Source organism: Gadus macrocephalus, chromosome 20 (genome assembly GCF_031168955.1).
Source record: "Gadus macrocephalus chromosome 20, ASM3116895v1".
Lineage (NCBI taxonomy): Eukaryota > Metazoa > Chordata > Actinopteri > Gadiformes > Gadidae > Gadus > Gadus macrocephalus.
Genome location: NC_082401.1, coordinates 16,562,543 through 16,583,023, shown reverse-complemented (window position 1 = coordinate 16,583,023; position 20,481 = coordinate 16,562,543). Strand labels below are relative to the sequence as shown.

Below are 20,481 nucleotides of genomic sequence, written 5' to 3'. Positions count from 1 at the left end.
ATCTTCCAAAAACAACTTTTTTTAAGATTATGGTAGATGCTAACCTTTGGAGAAAAAAAAGTTGTGAAATCAAGCTCAGTAAAAGCATACCCAAGTAGTGTCCAAACAGAGCATGAGTCAATGATAACAAAAATGCGTACACAGAAGTGTTTTTCCTGTCCTATCCGGTCCAATGTAAAACACACCTGTTAATGCACACAGTCTTCATTTCAAAAGTCTGCAAGGATGTGCGCTGTGCACAACCTATCACTTTGAACTTCAAAACCATCCCTGTAATGAAAACCGAACGGGTTCAAATAAACAAACAGAAGTGTACCATAAATACAGGTGAATAAAGTAATGGACGCAACAAAGTATTGTTACCCACAGACTTAAGGCTGTTTACAGACAATATAAGGTCTCTAAGCGTTAGCAAAGACCTCGCCAGGCCCCATCATGTATTGGAGGAACATAGGTGTGCAGTGTGCACCCTATCTTGTCAAACCCCTTCCCAATTTACGAAACCATCCCACCCTGTGACCTATACTATAAAAAAGGCCCTGTTGGATTATTAATGAGCACCATGACGCCCCGGTCCGGCACCATTTGATCTGATCAATTATTTGTAGCGTGAAACCGATACAGATTCAATCCGGCGTCGAGCAGCCAGGCAAGGCGTGTAGAGTACAGAATGCACCGATGAGTCATGTGGCGCACGCAGGGACCAGTCTTTACTTCTCCGCCCACTTTGCATTGTTTCACGCACTGCTTTACATCCCCAAATTCCATGACGACTCGTCCGATGACAGTCCCTTGCAGACAGTATACGTAACACTTTTTGGTTCGTGTGCGTGCGTGTGTTGGTGTGTGTGTCTGATATGGAGCCAACCCTGCAATTATAACCTAGTGCAGCTGGCGAGGGCTTAGGGTCGGACTAAACGGGATTGTCCTTTCTGAGCTGGGTCCGTGTGACTCAGCTCCTGCCTGGTTTTCTCGGGGCAGGCTAATAACGTGAGCAGACACAGCGGCTGGCACGTAAGGACCACGTCTCGGTTACACTTAGCGGAATCAGAGTCAGAAACAGATTCATTGCCAAGTAGATTTGCACATATAAGGAATTTGTTTCCAATAAGCCCGTATTGGGACAAGACAGGCGAAAACAAGTGATAACAATAATGATATGCTTATAGTAGTAAATAGGGTAGCATGATGCCACAAGAGTGTAATGAAAAGGAGGGATGACATTAGCCTGATTTGGTGCCCAATAGGAGTGCAGGGTCAAACCTATGATGCAGGCTTGTGTTTGTTGACACGCTTTGACAGAAGAGGGTTATCATCCTCAGGGCTGTCCAGATAAGGGAAAAAGAAAGCTAAATAGTTTCCAGTGTGTCAGAGTATGTGTCACACTCACAAGAATAAAAGCGACATGAATACATCTACATAAATAAATAATGACTTCATTATAACTGACGAATTTATAAATAAATAAATAAAAAATAAAAGATAAAAAACAAAGCACTATAAATAACTTTATTTTTAACTGCTAAAGCCTATTTTTGGCTGCCCGACCTCTTAAGAGAGACAATCGTCTGCAATGTGCCACGTGTTCTTGGGTTGAATACACCTGTTTGTTTAAGTTCCAGATGCGATTTAACACAGCAGCCGAACAGAGCTATTCCATTGTATCCTATGCAGAAAGCGCATTGGAAAAATGTTGAACTACTTTATCAGGCATACGCCCATAAAGTCTGGATGTTGTGATTGGCCCAGAGCATCAACAGGCTACGGCCTATTTAACAACACTCAAGCCGGCATATTCCCTCCTGCTTGACCACTAACTACTTCTGCCCGTCTCCATGACGGCACATAGGATGGAGGATTTAGGAAAATGCTTTGGAACACAATGCAAGAGTTATTTAGTTTATCCAAGGATAGCAGTGCAAGGGACTTTATGGTCATCTTTGCTAGCACCAAATTACTCTGTAATCCTTATTACAGAGTACTTATTGATATACAAGACCTATCAGATCCCCAAAGCTTTGATGCTGTCATCAAATTCTAAGAAGCCATGCTGTCAAAGGCGCTCAAATCTGAGATGGCTTTCCCCCTGCCATCATCCAGATTGGAGAACAAACCACTGGGTCGCCTAGCAGTTAACAAGTGAGGTCAAGAGATCCCATCGGGTTACTTTTCCCAAGTCAAACACAATCAGTAAACACTGTGAAGGCACAAAATAAAAAAATAAAACGCTGAGCTGATAATGGCCCAACAAGAGTGAGGTCAGTGTGCTATTTGTACCCACGCTATGCCAGTCTCACCCCCACCCCCCTAGACTCGCAACCAGGTCAAAGGCTGGGACTGCATTAAGCCAACAGATTTGTTTCGATGCAGCCCCCTGTGACTGTTTGTGTGAACCCACCCACCCTGTTGGTTTGCAGATGTGAAACTTTAAACTTTGCTTATATTGTGTGCAACGTATCATGTGCATACTGTCAACTGCGTACAGTGGATTTCAAGCTGACAAATGTCCTGAAATGTCTTTAAGACATAGCTATTCCAATGTCTAAAACACCTAATGAAACATAACAAATGAAAACACTTGTTTTAATATTAGAAGCTGCCACAGACAGTTAATTAATTATGACACAACAAAGACACAGCTTGTGTGTTTTTCAAGCTGTGATATAATGGATGTGTGTGATATAATGGATGTCAGTGGAATGCCGACTGCCTAGTTTCAGACCGCATCCACACTGCGAAAGGAGTTCAGTGGAACCAAAAGCATGGATTATTTACATCTTCACATGAATAATGTAAACAATTAACGTGGGGTCTTTACAAACCGACCAAATCCTTTAATGCTGTGGTGAGGGGTCAAACCTCATCATATTTTACATTTGTCCGTCACACATGTTTGTGTGACAAATGTTATGAGTAGCTCAATATTTAGATGAGTGTGCAGGTTGGCCACGGTTACAGGGTCTATGACTCATCACCCTTTCCGATGGCCCTGCTTTCCTCTCCGATGAACCACGCAACATGACTCCCGACTCAGTTTGAACCCCTTCACATCATACCGACAGGTGCAAGAAATCGGTCTTTCTTTAGGCTGTTTACACCCGGCTCTGCAGAGGAAACTCCATACACGATCAACCCTCTCCAACTATAGCAACTATTTCAGTTACTAATTTTAAACTTAACAGCACAAATTTAAAAGAAAGAACAAAAGGAAAGCTCCTGTTCCCTGTGGTACCTGTGTAATGCTCTTATCAGGTCAGTATATCCGTACTACCGGTGTAGTGTTCACACCAGGACTGGCAAGCAGACGAATAATGCAGTGTTCAATGAGGTAATGGTGTGGGTTCCACATGGTTCATCTTGCACATGTTGTTAGCTGCTTGCTACCAAACCTGTTTGACTTGCGTAACTGTAACAATGCAGACTGGGGCCCTGTCAGCGATGCCTCTCATGGCTCACATGGCTGCATGTGCTTGGATGTACAGAGGAGGTACAAGAGTTCCTCCTCTCTGACGTGTGGCATCATACATCATACTCTCTCTCTCTCTCTCTCTCTCTCTGTCTCTCTCTCTCTCTCTCTGGTTACCCCAGAAGACAAACAACCCAGCCCTTGGTTTCTACATACCAGGGGAAACCTGATAGCCATGCATGCAGACCGATCCCTGAAGATATATGTGAGTTACTTTATGGACGACCTGTGCCCCATTTCCTGGTTGCCATGGGAAAATGCTAGCACATGGCTGGAGAGCATGGCTTTAGGCAGGCCCCAAGTTGCACCTTGCTTCATGCATATGTCAGGAGTCATGACACACTACCCCAAACTGTAGCGTTTATGATACAAACAAACATACAAATGCATGCAGGCCAAGCCCGACGTTATCAGTATGAGACCTTCACTTCTTCAGCATGCCTACTCCAATCAGAGCAGACCAGACCAAGAGCCATACACTGTGTGTGTGTGTGTGTGTGTGTGTGTGTGTGTGTGTGTGTGTGTGTGTGTGTGTGTGTGTGTGTGTGTGTGTGTGTGTGTGTGTGTGTGTGTGTGTGTGTGTGTGTGTGTGTCTCAGTCTTAACTCCCACCTACTCTCCAAGTAGGATTCTCAATATTTATGTTAAACATGATAATCAGGTTAAATCTAAAATAGTTTCTTTCCATGAGACAATGGGCCAGATGTTCGATCCACCGCAAGGGAAGGATCATGGGATTATTTTGAAGGCAAATCTAGGTTGCATTATCCACAGTAGCCTTGGCCCAAATCCTTAATACTAGAAACAAACAACGTTGTTTTGACTGGGTTGTTATCTATGTTGTCTGGGCCCATTCTGAAATAAATTAAAACGAAAAAAGTATCTGATTCCAGGAACTGGAACATCACTACAGTCTTTCAGGTTCCAGTCAGATAAACGTATTACTCCCCTCGTGAAAGTACCGCAAAAGCATTGCAATGCGCTATTGCAATTACTTTGGTGTTACTGGTGCTGCTGTGTTTATTTCTGTCACCTACCTGGTTGGGGTCACAAGCCTTGAAGACGTGACACGACATCTGGGATTCGGGGTTGTCTTGTTGCCCCCGGATAAGGTAAGCAAAGTAAGTGAGATCATTGCTGTTGTGAATGAATCGAGAAATGAGCTGTGCTTTGTGTTCAAATATGAAGACAGATGAGTTGGCGTTATTGGAAGGGACGCATCTGATGAATGGAGGTATGAGCACAAGCTGAACTTCTCTAGCCTGGATGGGACCAGAGTCGTTTTTTTCGCTCTTCCTCCGAATTTCGGCAACCAGCCACGGCAGCATGGGCAAGGTAGTCCGTCTGTCCAAAGCGGACGAACCGATGTACCACAAACTGAATCGTTTGTCTGATTTCGGTGGGCTGTTTTCCTTTTCCTCTTGACTCTCCATCTCTGCTGATCTGATTATTTTCTTTCTTGAGTGGACAAAAACTTAAATGACAGCGAAAAAAAACTAAACAAAATATGAATATTCAATATATGGACGGCCCGGGTACACAATTTGCCCCTTCACGAAATAAGATATTACCTAAACATATTTGAATACGTCCAAATATTTTTCAAAAGTCACACAATAGCTTGTACGATCACGCACCATGTGCTCTGTGTGTCGATCATAACAGTCCTTTGATACTTCAAATCGGTAGGCTTAATTTTCGAAGAAAATGTCACAAATTGTACTTGTCATGCTTTTGCGTAACATGCATAACAATGCATAAGTTCACGAGTTTCTTTTCTAAAACGTGGCGTTGGCAGACTCCGAGATAAACAGTTGTCCATGAACCACACTCCCAGTCAAACGCGTCTCGTCCTGTTGTTGATGTATCTTGCGCGCTACACTAGGAAATTGCATACAAAAAAAAATAAACAAAAAATAGAATAGTGCATCAGCCTCCAGTCCTCCGCGCTGTTTGACAGCTGTCTTCAGAAATTAATAATTCCGTGCGTCTGCAACGCTTCAATGCAGTCTCCCATCCCTGAGATTCTGTCCACACAAGAACGCCTTGGAGGAGTGGCTGTACCTCCATAGGCCGTGCGAAGGGAGGGGAGCAGACCCACAAATCAGTCTGTTCCTTGGTTTTGCATGTGCGGTAGTGGGCTGTCCCGTTCAGCTGTCTAGGTCACGTGACCCGCGCTGCAGCACGCCCCGCCTTCCATACAGTACACAATAGTTGGCATGCCAGTGTGGAAAATTGTATGTTCTGGTGTATCCCAAAATGTGCGCCAAAAATGTTTCCATGTAAAACACGTGCAGCAAGAAGACCAATACATAAAAACAACTGTTGAAAAGCAGACAGCCAGGCAGGTCCACATCACTGGAGGGACTTAGGATAATGCGTTATTTCATTTCAGACTACATGGATTTGAAAAAGTCGTTTATTTATCGTAATGCTGTACAAATCACTTACTGCTGTACACCACTCTCGTGTCACATTTCCCATGTTGCCGATACATCGTATTTCACTCCACCCTCTTTTCTCAGTAAAGATAGGAACATGATGCTAGAATAACAAGCAGTGCTGTCGGCATCATCATCATAAATGGGATTCCAAATGTCAAACAGATTGCAATTGAGCTTTTATTCATTGTTGTTTATAAAAAAAACACACACCCCACCACACATGGGCATATTTATTGAGCACCGCGGTAGGGGATCCCCTGTTGCCAACTGGATGCCAATTCCAGAAATAGCGGCAGTGCTACATGTATCGTCAGCAACGAACCATAATGCCAGCTCTAAACATAAAAGAGTGTGAAAATGTTTGCGTGAGAATATTGATCATTGGACGTCTGGGGTTGCAGTAAAGTTTCAACTCATTAAAAATGTAAAACAATTCTTGCCTTTACAATAACCATCCATGGTTTGCCACAATTAGTATGTTGCAATTTTCTACTACAAATAAGATTGTTGGCACGTTGTTGATAGAATTGATAACTCATGTCTTCTTGCACAGCATAAAAACATTTTAACATATTTTACCACAACAGACCATTGGACTATGTCGTGTCAAGAGTCACAAAGTATGCTTCTAACATCCGCAATCTCCACACGCAAAGCTAATGTAAATGAGCTGAAAGACCTGCATGTTCTTTTATAATACTCTCTCCAACTAACAAAGTTACTTCATTTATATAAACCGTTACCAACCAGTGAACTTGGACATTTACAAGCCACCTCGGTAGTCTGATATAGCCATCTTGATTTAATCCTTTCAAGCTATTTCCCAGTGTTGCACTGAAAAATAAATCAATGCCATCTGATCAGATTCCTACACCGTCTCCAGAACCGCTGCCATCTCCTTGAACTGCTTGTGAAAGTTCTGCAAATACATTTTGTGATTATTAATACTAATAACGAACAATCCTGAATTTGTCAAAAATTTGTATTGAAATGAACCGATAATTATGTGTTCATATGTCACAGTAACACAGACAAAGTTCAATGCAACTATAGGAAATATTATCAACTGTAATAAATATGTACCTGAAACTGTGGAATGGTCATTTCAAAAGACTTCTGACTAATCTGTCCAGAAGGCTCGACGATCTTCAGCAGCACAGACACAAAGGGAGAGTTCAGAGACCGACATGTATCTGAGCTCACTGCCATGCCGAGTTTCCACTGCATGTCCACCAACTAGACAGAAAGGACAAAACCAACAAGTTACATACCAAGCTTGTGACCCAGTACTCATGCCATGTTCGAAAACATGAAAGTCTGAGCTACCTGCGTACAAAAAGGAGAATTTTTATGAAAACTAGATAGAAATAGGAACAAACGCACATGCTTATTATAATATTTAAAATAGTTGAACAGTTCGATCTTGCACCATGCTTTTAGCCCGCCCCATGTACATTAATGGAGGGTCAAAACGGGGTGCGGTCAAACTATTGGACACAATATTTTAGAAATTCACTTTGTGCATGTATTTGATGGTCGGTAGTTATTGCATTACAGTAATCAAAATGGAACGGGCACCAAGGGATCCCCTGCATTGGCAGTTGGAGTATAGTAATAAAAACAAACATGCCTGTCCAATGCTAAGCAAGGCCTGGACCTTCTGCTGGCTATGGACCAGAGGACCTTGCTCGGTCCACAGCTTGTGCACAACCTGCAGGGAGGCTTTGGGCCACTGGGTACAGCCCTCTTCCAGCTTGGACACCAGGTCTCCTGCAGAGAGGTTGCTCTTCCCCGCTGACCTTCATAAGATAACATGGCATTCATTCAAATATTGGAGCTTGTATAGAGAGATTAGTTTTACATTTGATATATTTGTAATAGCATCAGCTGAATGGATTGAGCTATGGGAGCTGCATGCAGTATAGCCAAAGAAACATGAAACCAAGAAAGTACCTGAACGTCAGCATGAGAAATCTGATAATGCTCTGCAAAGCATTTTCATCGAGATTCACTCCATTTCTCTGAAATGTCTGCCAGGAATAAGAACACGGGTAAGAATGAGCAACATAAAACGGTGATGTGGTCTGTGAAGATAACCTAAACTAGATATACTCACGTTCGATATTTGAGATGAATCCACCCCCCTGGTGAGACCTTGAAGATAACTCAAAATGTGCTGACACTGTAAAGGTCACCAGAATATCAAAACCACAACTTCTTCTGAAGCCAAACAGCAAACATTAAATATTCTGCTATGCACATTTTGAGCCACTTGGTGGCCCAAAATATCAGATAATTTTCTAACAACAATATGTGTAAATCACATACTGGTTTATGACCATTGGATTATTGGTACAATGTGTTATCCCTAAATTGCATTTAAAATAAGACAATGTATTTGTTTTACGAGAAATATCAGACTTACTGTGTCCGTGAACAGCTCTAAGGAAAGTGTCCCAATGTCACCTACTACTTCGGTTGCGCCTGAAATGCAAAAACAAGGTTATTAATCCTCAATACTGTTTCACCCAATGAGAATAGTATAGCTTTGCAAAGAAAAGCACAACACTGTAGTGTGGTTCTGGAAGAGTGGAGACCCTGAGCATGCTGGCAGCTTATATTGAGTTATAGCACGATCAGACAGTAATCTATGAGAGCAATATGCGTACCACGCAATTACAGTATTGCTTGGCTTGGGGTTCACATTTAGCCTGAATATGCTAACTCTTTACAGTAGCATTATCTTTAGGGCACAACAAGACAATCGTCTGTTAGAAACTGAAGTTCAAACACACCGTTGGATGCATCAAGTCCCGGCATCTTAAATATCCGATAGATGAAAATGTGAAAGAGTAAGGAACCTAAAATCGGATTAAACTGAGTTATGGTCCGTTGTTATAAAAGGCAACATAGCTCCCCCGCGACTTCCATATGTCAGTGTGACACACCATCAACAATTCATCAATTATTTGTCTTAACAAATGTAATATAGACCGTATATCTCAATGTTATGGTTAATGTGAGAGATTAGCCTGTCCGAAAGTAAAGCTTTGGGCGTCCACTTCTGGTAAACGGCGCACGTGACACTGGACTGTTCCAAGTCACGGGGAATTAACTCAATGCGTGTTTAATGCAACGGAGAATATTGTTTTTCAAAAACAATATTTCTAACTGAATGAAAATATTAAACCGTATAAATGCGCAGAATAAACCTTAATTGTGTGATTGATACATAACCCGACATGAATATCATGATTAAAAAATCCCCCCCCCCCCCCAGTATTACCTAAGTTCCTGCGATACGGAAGATACGGAAGCGCATGTCAGCTGTCAAAGCAAACAGGCTGTCTGCAAATCTGCTAACAATCTATTTTGTTACCGTTCAGTAACACATTTGCGGAAACATCGTCAGATATGGATGGCAAGCGTTGGTTACCTCTGGAGGCCAATCCAGATGTAAGTATTACAATCAAAATAGAGAAGCCATTCATAATTGTATCGTCATTCATTCAGAAGAACGCCATCTCATTTAGCCACTACAACAAAAGCGTGCAGTAAATGTGGCCTAATGTGATAAAGTCATACAAGATTGTTTTGACAATATCCCTTTGTTTTGTTTTTCCTTCTAGGTAATGAACCAAGTAAGTAATTTCAAAGTGATTTTGATTTGAATCTTCGGCAAGGGCTGATCTACCGTGGTTGTGGGTAAAACAAGTTTGCAGCTTTTGCAAAGTGAGCTAACATATGATGTGAGTCAATGTTGTTTGGCACGCAGCGCACCTCTCGCTCCACTGCACCACACATGTTTTAACAACACCCCAAGCCCTATTTGAGCTCGTTCTTGAATCCATTAGTATTCATATCACTTCCATCAATACATTTTCTGACTTGTCCAATCTACACTATGGTAATATAACGCGGTAGATTTTACAGCATTGCATTGGGTTATGTTTATGTGAAGTAGCAGCTGCGTATACCTTTTATGGGCCGTGTCTTTAATGTTAATTTCCCTTTTGTCAGTTTCTATGTCAGTTGGGCTTGCGTCCAAGCTGGCAGTTTGGGGATGTTTATGGGTTGGACCCAGAACTCCTCAGTATGGTACCAAAACCAGTGTGTGCTGTTCTGCTCCTCTTCCCAGTGACGGAGAAGGTAACGTCTCTTTGTGCAATTGTAGCTTATAACCGGTATTAAAACTGTTGTGCAAATCAATTTGTATCCCAATCCATTAATTTATCTGTATTCATTTATGTTTTAAGATTCTACCGTGTTTGACATTATTTTAACCCGTAGCATTCAAATTTTTTCAGTATGAATCATTCAGGTTGAAAGAGGAAGGAAGAATCAAAGAAGAGGGGCAAGAGGTGTCTTCTGATGTGTACTTCATGAAGCAAACCATTGGGAATGCCTGTGGTACAATCGGATTAATTCACGCCGTGGCAAACAACCAAGCCAGTCTGGAATTCGGTAAGTGCTTAACATCTATGTGTAATACCATCCCTATGAGTAATGAAGTGCAACGAAGGAACGATATTGTAACGTTGTGGTTACCACATTGTCCTGCTCACTTCATTAATTCCACATTCTCCATCCTCTGTAGAAGCAGATTCTCCACTGAAGAAGTTTCTGCTGGAATCCTCTAAATTGAGCCCAGAAGAAAAGGCAGTCTTCCTAGAAAAAGATGAGGTAGGATATGCACAAAGTTTGAGAAAATGTCAAAAGATTTGTATTTTGTAATGGTGTAACTATCTTATCCAATGCTAACTAAATAATGTGTACATAAAATTAAAAACTGTAAAATGTCTACCATGCATTCCAGCATATGCGCGTTACCCACGAATCAAGTGCACAGGAGGGTCAGAGTGAGGTAGGCCACAAATTGTACCTGTAAACTTATGTTAGATGTACTTTATTATACATTTCCCAACTATACATTTTGCATCAGTTGTGATGGACCGATATGTAAGACGTCTGTAAAATCCATCTTGTTTTCAATTTTCAGACCCCAAGCATAGATGATAAAGTAGACTTGCATTTCATATCTTTTGTAAACGTTGGAGGACAACTGTGCGAACTAGGTAAGTTGTCTGCCATCAAAACACATGTTTATATAGAAGCGCATGCAGACGTTTCTGTATCTAATATTGATGAAAAGATTAATTTCTATGTAGCAGTTGAGTGACGGTCTGTCGTTTTGCCTAGATGGCCGCAAGCCTTTCCCCATCGTCCACGGAAAAACCTCAGAAGACACTTTCCTGGAGGTAAAATAAATACAAAGCACACCAAGATGCAGGTTCACAAGATTGCATTCAAATGCCATATTTCATGTTATGTTAGATGAGTACAGACATTGAGTAGTATCACTCTATGAGAATGGTGATGAACATCGTTATTCTAATTATGGTTATCATCATTATTTAGGATATTATCCATCTTATGGTGGAAATGTATTGGATATAAGTATTGACCCTTATAGGTATATGTAGCCGTGTATGTATATATGTAGGTAAGTGTATGCATGTATATGCAAACACACTGTATGTATGTCATTTGTTTGTTACTCTTAAAATTGTGAGAAGGGGGGGCTGGATATAAGTGGAAGTTTCTGCCCCTTCCCTTTGGTTACAACCAAAATGCATCATTCATTCATTCCAATGTCCTGCAGGATGCCGCAAAGATGTGCAAAGTGTTCATGGCACGCGACCCCTTGGAGCTCCACTTCACGGTTATTGCCCTCTCCAAAGCTTGAAGCCTGAACGCTTTCTTGTTTATGACACTTCCCTTCCACACAGAAGATTTCAGAATTCAATTCTACTGCCAATCATTCGCAAGTGCTGACCTTTTAAGAAAGAAAAGTTCAATTTTTACAAAGTAAAGAACAGACAAGATACTGAAAATATATTTAAAAGAAGGAATATTTAAATGGTCTTCCATGTCTGTCATGCATTTCTTGTGAGGTTTTCAAAGGAATTCAAGTGTGTTGTGCAACTAAAATACTTACAATTAATAAAAAATGCATATTCACTGTCAAACCCTGTTTAAAACATAATCGGGCTGCCAGTATAGATATTAACACTATTTTATGTAAATTCTGAAAATTTACATTTTGTGGCTGTTGAAGATTAAACTATAAAATTGGTCATTTTCAAAAAGGCTTGTGTTGTAAAAAGCTTGACTTAAACCGAATGCATACTTTGCAATCAAATTAACCTAAGCAGTGATGCACTGAAAAACGTCTTTAAAACAGCTTGATTGCACAATGCCTGGAAAGCTGATTCACTCAAATGTTAAGATAAAATCTTTTGGAAAGGTGCCTATTTCTTTTTTTTATTGAGCTGGAATGTGTGTTGAATAAAAACCAATGAATGACAACCAGATTGTGTAGTCACTTTGCTGAAGCACATCTAACATTAAATGAAGAAATGTCAGTATACAAATGTGGCATCCACTCTTCTGGCAGACAAAATGGTGTAGCCCAGCATTGTTTTGAAGACCAGTTGATTTTTTTAGGACTTAAAGAGTTTATTTGACTGGTTTTTAATCTGTAAACTATCTTTTACTAACCTCTTAATGAGGTTAAACTTAAGTTAACATATTCTTGTCTTCATTTATATTTCTATCTTTGACCAGTGTTTATCTACCTCAATGGTACGTTGACTGTCTATAATGATTTAAAATGATGAAATTATCATAAAATAAAATGTTCATTCGTTTTTGCCAAATGCAGAATGTTTACATATACTCTGCTTATTATGGATATTACTTTTGCTCGGGCTCAAGCTACAGAGGTAGCAAAAAGGGTTTAAGGATTTCGTATCACTCAATCGTTCCACTCTAGATGGCATGTCCCAACGTCTTATTGAGTAGTTTGTTTTAGAAATGGTTATCACATTTTCCAGTTGAACACATTGATTTTTGACTGATAATCTCCAGATCCATGTTTTTGTAATTGATTCCCAAATAGGATGATGTCAGGGGTTTTGTGGCAGGGCTTTGGTAAAAAAGAAGTATAGATAGTACCTAAGAAGATGTTTGTGTCGTTAATCTCTTTATTAACCATTAATCACGTGTTTTGAGAAGGTTCAATAATCGTATTAGTTTAGGTTACATCACCATAACCCATTTTTTTTTTTCAATATTATGAATAGGCCTATATTAATTTAAATATATAAATACAATAGTTAACATTCCATCATAACTTTTGATGCGCTACATATTTGATTCCGACACAACCCTTTGTGCAGTCGTCGTCAGGTCCAGTGCAACAGGCGATTTACATGATTTCATAACCAGGTCAATGGCAGAGAGACCCCTGTCCAGCTTGATAACAAACTTTGTTTGTGACGAAATCTCCACCATAGTTGAACTGGTGTAAACGCACACTAGTTTATTTTATACAGTATAATCTACGCCTATTATTGCTAGTCTACCTTATGGCCTTTTCCCATCAAATTAAGAAAAATATACAAATGTCACTCCTAATATATCATAGTCAGACATCTTCCCATCTCCATAGATTATTTACTCGGAATACATGTTGATACTGACATAAGCACATTCCTGCCCCCCTGTCTTTATTCTGCATCGATGTACAAGATAAGCACATACGTCGGACCTGTGTGTCAAACACACAGAATTTACCCCCCCTCCTCTAGGGGTTAGGAGTGGGCGGGGTGGGGGGAACATACGCAATATCTATAAAGGCTCTCCCCTGAATGGTCTCCAGTGTACACACTCCCCTCTCCACTCCATCGCTACGAACCCCACCCAGGACCCGGGAGCACTTCAGCTAAAGGACCACCATGAACGCCATGCTGATCCACTGCCTCTGCCTCGGGCTGGCCCTGGCACTCAGCCACTCCGCCCCACCGTAAGTCCTTGGACAGCTCTCCCTGAAGCTGCCCTCTGTTGCTGGGTGTTTGTCTGACCCCACCAACCACCTCCTCCCGGTTAGGGCATTGCGCTAATTGCAGAGCTGCATGCTTATGTGCTTGGTTGTTGGAGGTTGGCGAAACGGAGTTGGTTTTGAATTATTTGTGTTCTGTGTGAGCCGACGTTGATGATAGTGATTCTGTGTGTGTGTGTGTGTGTGTGTGTGTGTGTGTGTGTGTGTGTGTGTGTGTGTGTGTGTGTGTGTGGTGTGGGTGTGGGTGTGTGTGTGTGAGAGTGAGTGAGTGAGTGAGTGAGTGTGTGTGTGTCTGTATGCCTGTGTGTGTGTGTGTGTGTGTGTGTGTGTGTGTGTGTGTGTGTGTGTGTGTGTGTGTGTGTGTGTGTGTGTGTGTGTGTGTGTGTGTGTGTTTGTGAGAGTGACTGAGTGAGTGTGTATGTATGCCTGTGTGCGTGTGTGTGTGTGTGTGTGTGTGTGTGTGTGTGCTTGTGTGTGTGTGAGAGAGAGAGAGAGAGAGAGAGAGAGAGAGAGAGAGAGAGAGAGAGAGAGAGAGAGAGAGAGAGAGAGAGAGAGAGAGCAAGCCACCATAGTTGCATGGGCTTGAAATTTGCCATTAAAATTAGCATCAGGGTAACAGAGTGATAAGGTGACAAGACAACATCATGACTGCCGTGTGTTTTATATGCACTGTTGAATTGGTGTTTGCATTTCTATTTTAGGAACCTGGATATGATGATGGCAGGTAATGAGATTTCCACATCATAATACTTACATGAAAAGACACAAAGGAATAAAAATCAAGCCGAATATAAAAGTATGATGTTGATGAAAGCATAATGCGTGGGCAACATGCAACAAGCTAATGTGGTATAAACGGGATGTAATATTTGGCAAATTAATTGCCTTACATCGTTTAAGGCCACATCATTTATATCATTATAAATATATTTGTATCATTATATTGTGAGTCTGAAGTGCACGTCAGCACAGTGATTGCAGTTTACATCATTGACCAGTAGATGGAGGTATACCCATGTAACGCTGGCTAACAGTCATCACAACAGCAGGCCCGTCGAATATGCTTTTACTCAGCTGTAAACTGTACTGTACATGTCATGTACATCGTGAATACGATGCAAGCTACTTTGATACACATTCATGTAGGCCTATGTACTTCATTTTTAGATATGGGCCATGATCACTCTCACGATGGCCATGATCACGCTCACGATGGCCATGATCACGCTCACGATGGCCATGATCACGCTAGCGAAGGTCATGCTCACGTTCACGACGGTCAAGATCACGTTCACGGTGTCACTGGTCATGATCACGTTCACGATGGTCATGTTCACCACCACGCCGACCATGAACATGTGGCTCAGATTGACCGCTGTGAGGCTGTTGAGTTTGATGCCATCGTGCCGGACGCTAGTGGAGTCCCCCTCTTCTTCAAAGGTAGATTCAACTAATCATATCTGTCTATCTGCCTGCCTGCGGATACACAGATAGATCCATACGTAGATTTGGTCCTTTAGAATATCCGTTTGACGCTCGTTTTCTGTCTTTCAAGGGGACTTCATGTGGAGGGGCTTCCACGGACCCTCTGAGCTGATCAATGGCTCCTATAAGGAACTGATTGAGCAACACGCGGAGCTGGGTAAAATCAACGCTGCGCTAAGCATGATCGCCGAGGATTCTGACAAGCACGTCTTCTTCTTACTGGTAGGGCCATCACACACACCCTTAAACTTTACCTTTCAACTCGAATCTCACATAACCCACAGCAGACAACCCCTAAAGTATGAAGCCTGTGAAGTTGGAATTTCTCAGCAGGTCTTTTAAGTCTGCAATAATTATTTTGCAGGATTTAATTCTTAAATAATAACTTTTAATAACTTAAATACACATTGCTCTAATGCAGTGTCTATTAGCTTCCCTCCAATGTAATCATCTTGTGAATGTGTCAATGTTCGAATAGGAAAAGAGGGAAAAATCTTGACCTGTTCGTCAAATCTCAGAGTCGTGTGTTTGTTGCAGAATGACAAGGTGTTCAGCTACCATGACCAGACCCTGGAAGCGGGCAATCCCAAGGCCTTCTCTGAGGTATTCCCCGGGATCCCGAACCACGTCGACGCGGCTGTGGAGTGTCCCAAGGGAGAGTGCGTGCGAGACACCGTCATTTTCTTCAAAGGTAAATAAATAATGGAATATGTACGGCTGTTAAGGTGCGGCCACACCAGACGCGTATCTCGCGTACTTCGCGTATGAAATCGCCATTTTTTCCATAGGGAACCATTGGTTTACGCGCGTATTGCGCGTATGAGGCGCGTATATTTACGCGCTATACGCGCGTATATCGCGTACATTTCAAGAGTTCAAAAAATTGAACTTTTTACGCTCATACGCATGACGATTAGCCGTGTTGCCCAATCAGCGTTGAGCTTGACCCGACGTCACTGGCAGAGAGTAGTGAGCTTGGACAGAAGCATACGGCCGACATCTTTCTTTATTCTGTGTGGAAATAGTAACATAGTTACGCCATTAAATGCGTTTATGGAAACATTTTTAGCGAGAAATGTGCATTTTACTTTCGTAATGTTCGCTCGGTGAATGTGAAGGATGTTTGGTTTGATAGTTATGACGAAGAGGGAACGCTCCGTTCACTTGCATGGACATGGACTCATCTAGGCGAGTGACGTAGGCGCGTATGGCGCGTATGCGACCATTTTTGACACAAATTAATGGTCAAGCAACATTTTACGCCCGTATCTCGCGTAAAAATTACGCGAGATACGCGTCTGGTGTGGCCGCACCTTTAGTAGGACGAAGCGGCAGCATCCAAAACCGCTGTTTCACTTGTAAATGACGGATGCTATGAAAGGAATGAAACATCCCGATGGAAAGGGACCATGTCCTCTGAATTCCTTCGAGTCTGTTTAGCTGATTCTGTGAGGAAAATGTGGAAGCTGCTTTTTCAAGTGTTGCAGGCAGAAATAAAGCATGAAAAAATGATTAATACTGTCCACTGTGACTGTACATAAACATGGGTGCGCTCTTCCACCAGGCTGTGAGGTCTTCCACTACGAAACCCAAACCAAGAAGGTGAAGTCCAGCCACTGGACCCACATGCCCAACTGCACCTCCGCCCTGCGCTGGCAGAACAACTACTACTGTTTCCACGGGAACCAGTTCACCAAGTTCCACCCAGTCACCGGCAGCGTGACCGGCACCTACCCCAAAGACGCACGCGACTACTTCATGAAGTGCCCCAACTTTGGTGAGTGACGGGGGCTACCGTTGGTGACATTGAAGAACTTGAGCCTTGAGGCGGCCTGATTTGCACGATTCCAAGTCAATAATAGGTTATCAAGTGACTTGGAATCGCTTACATTAAATGCATTTAACTCAAGTTAACATGAATCTATTTTTACTAGCCAATGTTGATTAACTGTAATATTGTACAACTTTTACAATTGTAAAACTTGAAGTTGTTTCCAATTAAGTCTTAGTATTTTGAATGAATTGTATCATTTCATTTTACAGTTAATTAAAAGGGGATACAGTTAAACGATACAATTCAATATAAATACAAATATATAAATGGATACAACTCTTTTTGATTTTATTAAATCAATTAACGCATAATAATTAAATGGCTTGCATATCCTACATCTCTACGAGTGGCAGCCGGATCACAACCTTGTTGTTGTTGTAACTCGGTGGTCCAGTCCACTCACTGTGCTCCTGTGTCGCCTCGCAGGGCTTCTGAGCAACCACACAGAGAGGGAGCGCTGCAGCCATGTTCCCCTGGACGCCATCGCCTCCGACGGCCTGGAGAGGGCAGTGGCCTTCAGAGGTCAGTGAGACGCTGGGCACTGGATCCCGGGAATGTTTGCATGAGCTGCCTGCTTAAATGCACCATTCACAATCCTTCCCCGCCAGACTGTACACAATTCAGTGGCATGCTATAGGATCAGATAGGATTGAGATCTACCTCTCTGAGCCTGTATGAGAGCGGCCCCCGAATCTGAATTTAATGTGAAGCTCATTCCGACAGTTCAGTGCAGATCACTGTCACATGCAGTTGAGATATGATAGTGTTCCATAGCAGTGTGTTAAAGGGCCTAACTAACACTCTCACTCTCTCTCTCTCTCTCTCTCTCTCTCTCTCTCTCTCTCTCTCTCTCTCTCTCTCTCTCTCTCTCTCTCTCCCTCTCTCTATCCCTGTCTCACTGTTTTTCTCTTTCTCTCTCTCTCTCTCTCTATCTCTCTCTCTCTCTCTCTCTCTCATTTTCTCCATCTCTCTCTCTCTCTCTCTCTCTCTCCCCCTCTCTCTCTCTCTCTCTCTCTCTCTCTCTCCCCCTCTCTCTCTCTCTTTCCCTCTCTCTCTCTCTCTCTCTCTCTCTCTCTCTCTCCCTCTCTCTATCCCTGTCTCACTGTTTTTCTCTCTCTCTCTCTCTCTCCCTCTCTCTATCCCTGTCTCACTGTTTTTCTCTCTCTCTCTCTCTCCCTCTATCCCTGTCTCACTGTTTCTCTCTCTCTCTCTCCCTCTATCCCTGTCTCACTGTTTCTCTCTCTCTCTCTCTCTCTCTCTCTCTCTCTCTCTCTCTCTCTCTCTCTCTCTCTCTCTCTCCCTCTATCCCTGTCTCACTGTTTCTCTCTCTCTCTCTCTCTCTCTCTCTCTCTCTCTCTCTCTCTCTCTCTCTCTCTCTCTCTCTCTCTCTCTCTCATTTTCTCCATCTCTCTGCCCCTCTCTCTCTCTCTCTCTCTCTCTCTCTCTCTCTCTCTCTCTCTCTCTCTCTCTCTCTCTCGCTCTCTCTCTGTCAGGTAACTACTTCCTGCGTGAGGATGAGACCCACCGGGACGGCTGGCACGCCTCCCTGGTGTCCGAGGCCTTCAAGGAGGTGCAGAGCGACGCCGAGGCCGTGTTCTCCCACGCTCGCCTGCTCTACATCGTCAAGGTGACGCACCAAAAAGAACTCCCATCACAAACAACCACATATCGTTTGCACAGAAGGTCACGCATACTTTTCTCGCCATCCACCTGGTTCTCTAGCTTTATACTTGTAGTACCAAGTGGCCCCTCTTCAGATTGTTCTTTATATATTTATAATATTGTGTAACATTGTTCAACGTAGGGCTGCTCGATTATGGAAAGAAATAATAATCACGATTATTTTGGTCAATATTGAAGTCACGAATAATCAAACATTTATTTTTTTAGTTTGAAAACATTATTCATTTATAATATATTATAATATACTACTTTATATTATTTAGTATACGATTTATATTAGGTCTCAGGTTAGCTTGTAGAAACAACACAGTGCGGTGCTGTTTGTTTCTACGTGCGAAGCATTTCATTCAGTCATTTCACATCCTATAATAGTAGTCCTTGTGCTCTAACCCTTCGTAGGACAACAAGGTGTTTGCCTATAAGTCTGGGGAGCAGTACCAACTCGTAGAGGGGTACCCCAAAACCCTGCAGGAGGAGCTGGGCATGGAAGGACCCCTGGACGCTACGTTTGTCTGTGGAGATTACTCTATCCTGCACGTCATCAAAGGTAGGCCTACTGGCTCCAACATCTGAAATACTTTGTCATTCACTTGGTCAAACTGAGGGGGAATGAGGGGGACGGGAGACCGACAGGTGGGCGGGGCATCGAGCGCATTGCACTGTGGTAGTTGGAGGTTTTCTTACTTTGAGCCAGAGAGACCATGAAAACACTCTTTCTGCCTTTTTTCAGGCTAGGATGAACCGATTTCAATTTTTTCTTCACATTCATAATACATTGAATTATTTAATTCATAAAACCTTCATATTCCCACCGGTGAAGTATCTCTTTAAGTTAGTAATACATCCTAATTCAGACCCCTGATAACTCTACGGTGTGCTTTGTGTTCCCCACAGGTCAGCAGATGTTCGATATTGAGCTCAGTGTCAGCCCCAGAGCTGTGGTCCACGAAGCCAGGCTTCCTTTCCCTAAGGTGGACGGGGCCATGTGTGGCCCCAACGGCATCAGGGTTTTCGTAGGAGCAGAGTATTTTGAGTACAAAACCCCCAAGCTGTTGGCCTATAGCCGAATGCGACCACAGGCCCACAAGATAACCCTAGAGATGTTTGGCTGCGACCACTAGGGGGAGTCATTTCCCACCAGTATGGACTGATTTACATGAGTATACAGAAGGTTACAGTAGGTCGGGCAAGTATAGCAGAAAATGTTGACATATCGAGATCACAGAATGCTTGCTAAGTATGCCACACTGAAACAGGGCCAGCTGTCACTCGTTAAATAAGACTGAGCGAGAGAAGGTCACCCTTCACTTCTACACAGCAGTCTGCTTGTACCTGATGACTACTTAAACATTTTGAACGATCTTTTACTTGAATAACATTTGAAGAAAAATAAATACAACTTTGAACCTCTCTGTTGTTGTCCTTTGTTCAAGTGTACAAACTAATGCCTGGGTCACCATACTATGGGGACTACATATCTCAGCTGTGTATAGATAGATCCATGAATATAAAATAATAGGCTTATACTAATAATCAATCGCACATTGGTATTGGAGCTAGACCCATGAGGGGTAGTCAGGTGTGTACTCAATTCTAATCTGTATCAGTTTGAATCATTATGTGGTGTGATATCAGTCAAACACGACCAGGGTTCATTTTGAACCTGT

The 20,481-nt window shown here is 42.4% G+C and overlaps 4 protein-coding genes across 6 annotated transcripts in view; 2 read left to right on the top strand and 2 right to left on the bottom strand.

Moving 5' to 3' along the window:
- Positions 1–5,599, bottom strand: part of tbc1d4 (TBC1 domain family, member 4) — a 32,181-nt gene extending 26,582 nt beyond the window's left edge. For 2 of the 3 annotated variants that reach the window (XM_060040371.1, XM_060040372.1), the window contains exon 1: positions 4,503–5,599. In XM_060040371.1, the coding sequence (XP_059896354.1) occupies positions 4,503–4,898 (396 nt within the window). In that variant the 5' untranslated portion in view covers positions 4,899–5,599. The remainder of the gene's footprint in view (positions 1–4,502) is intronic. The other variant, XM_060040375.1, reaches the window with a different exon arrangement.
- A 469-nt stretch (positions 5,600–6,068) lies between these two features.
- Positions 6,069–8,992, bottom strand: commd6 (COMM domain containing 6). The gene is made up of 7 exons (XM_060040382.1): positions 8,705–8,992; positions 8,335–8,393; positions 8,026–8,091; positions 7,863–7,939; positions 7,540–7,708; positions 6,993–7,145; positions 6,069–6,828 (listed from the first exon to the last, which is right to left on the bottom strand). The coding sequence occupies exons 1-7, from the start codon at positions 8,727–8,729 to the stop codon at positions 6,778–6,780; spliced, it is 600 nt and encodes a 199-aa protein (XP_059896365.1). The 5' UTR covers positions 8,730–8,992; the 3' UTR covers positions 6,069–6,777.
- A 435-nt stretch (positions 8,993–9,427) lies between these two features.
- Positions 9,428–12,278, top strand: uchl3 (ubiquitin carboxyl-terminal esterase L3 (ubiquitin thiolesterase)). The gene is made up of 8 exons (XM_060040381.1): positions 9,428–9,550; positions 9,930–10,058; positions 10,217–10,373; positions 10,507–10,592; positions 10,726–10,773; positions 10,909–10,984; positions 11,109–11,167; positions 11,572–12,278. The coding sequence occupies exons 1-8, from the start codon at positions 9,542–9,544 to the stop codon at positions 11,653–11,655; spliced, it is 648 nt and encodes a 215-aa protein (XP_059896364.1). The 5' UTR covers positions 9,428–9,541; the 3' UTR covers positions 11,656–12,278.
- Positions 12,279–13,623: 1,345 nt separating this feature from the next.
- On the top strand, positions 13,624–20,224 carry hpxa (hemopexin a). The gene is made up of 10 exons (XM_060040380.1): positions 13,624–13,776; positions 14,514–14,536; positions 14,980–15,252; positions 15,368–15,519; positions 15,835–15,988; positions 16,862–17,074; positions 17,558–17,653; positions 18,625–18,758; positions 19,214–19,361; positions 19,709–20,224. Exons 1-10 carry the CDS (start codon positions 13,709–13,711, stop codon positions 19,933–19,935), a joined length of 1,488 nt encoding a protein of 495 aa, XP_059896363.1. The 5' UTR covers positions 13,624–13,708; the 3' UTR covers positions 19,936–20,224.
- Positions 20,225–20,481: the final 257 nt, after the last annotated feature.

Excerpts from the sequence above, each read along its gene's own strand:
- commd6 (XM_060040382.1), bottom strand. The coding sequence starts at position 8,729 with ATGCCGGGACTTGATGCATCCAACG. Across the intron at positions 7,940-8,025 it reads ATTCATCTCAAATATCGAAC|ACATTTCAGAGAAATGGAGT; the intron begins GTGAGTATATCT and ends TATTCCTGGCAG. Across the intron at positions 6,829-6,992 it reads TGACCATTCCACAGTTTCAG|AACTTTCACAAGCAGTTCAA; the intron begins GTACATATTTAT and ends ATGTATTTGCAG.
- uchl3 (XM_060040381.1), top strand. Across the intron at positions 10,059-10,216 it reads TCTTCCCAGTGACGGAGAAG|TATGAATCATTCAGGTTGAA; the intron begins GTAACGTCTCTT and ends AAATTTTTTCAG. Across the intron at positions 10,374-10,506 it reads CCAAGCCAGTCTGGAATTCG|AAGCAGATTCTCCACTGAAG; the intron begins GTAAGTGCTTAA and ends CATCCTCTGTAG.
- hpxa (XM_060040380.1), top strand. The coding sequence starts at position 13,709 with ATGAACGCCATGCTGATCCACTGCCTCTGCCTCGGGCTGGCCCTGGCA. Across the intron at positions 15,989-16,861 it reads CACCGTCATTTTCTTCAAAG|GCTGTGAGGTCTTCCACTAC; the intron begins GTAAATAAATAA and ends CTCTTCCACCAG. Across the intron at positions 17,075-17,557 it reads CATGAAGTGCCCCAACTTTG|GGCTTCTGAGCAACCACACA; the intron begins GTGAGTGACGGG and ends GTCGCCTCGCAG.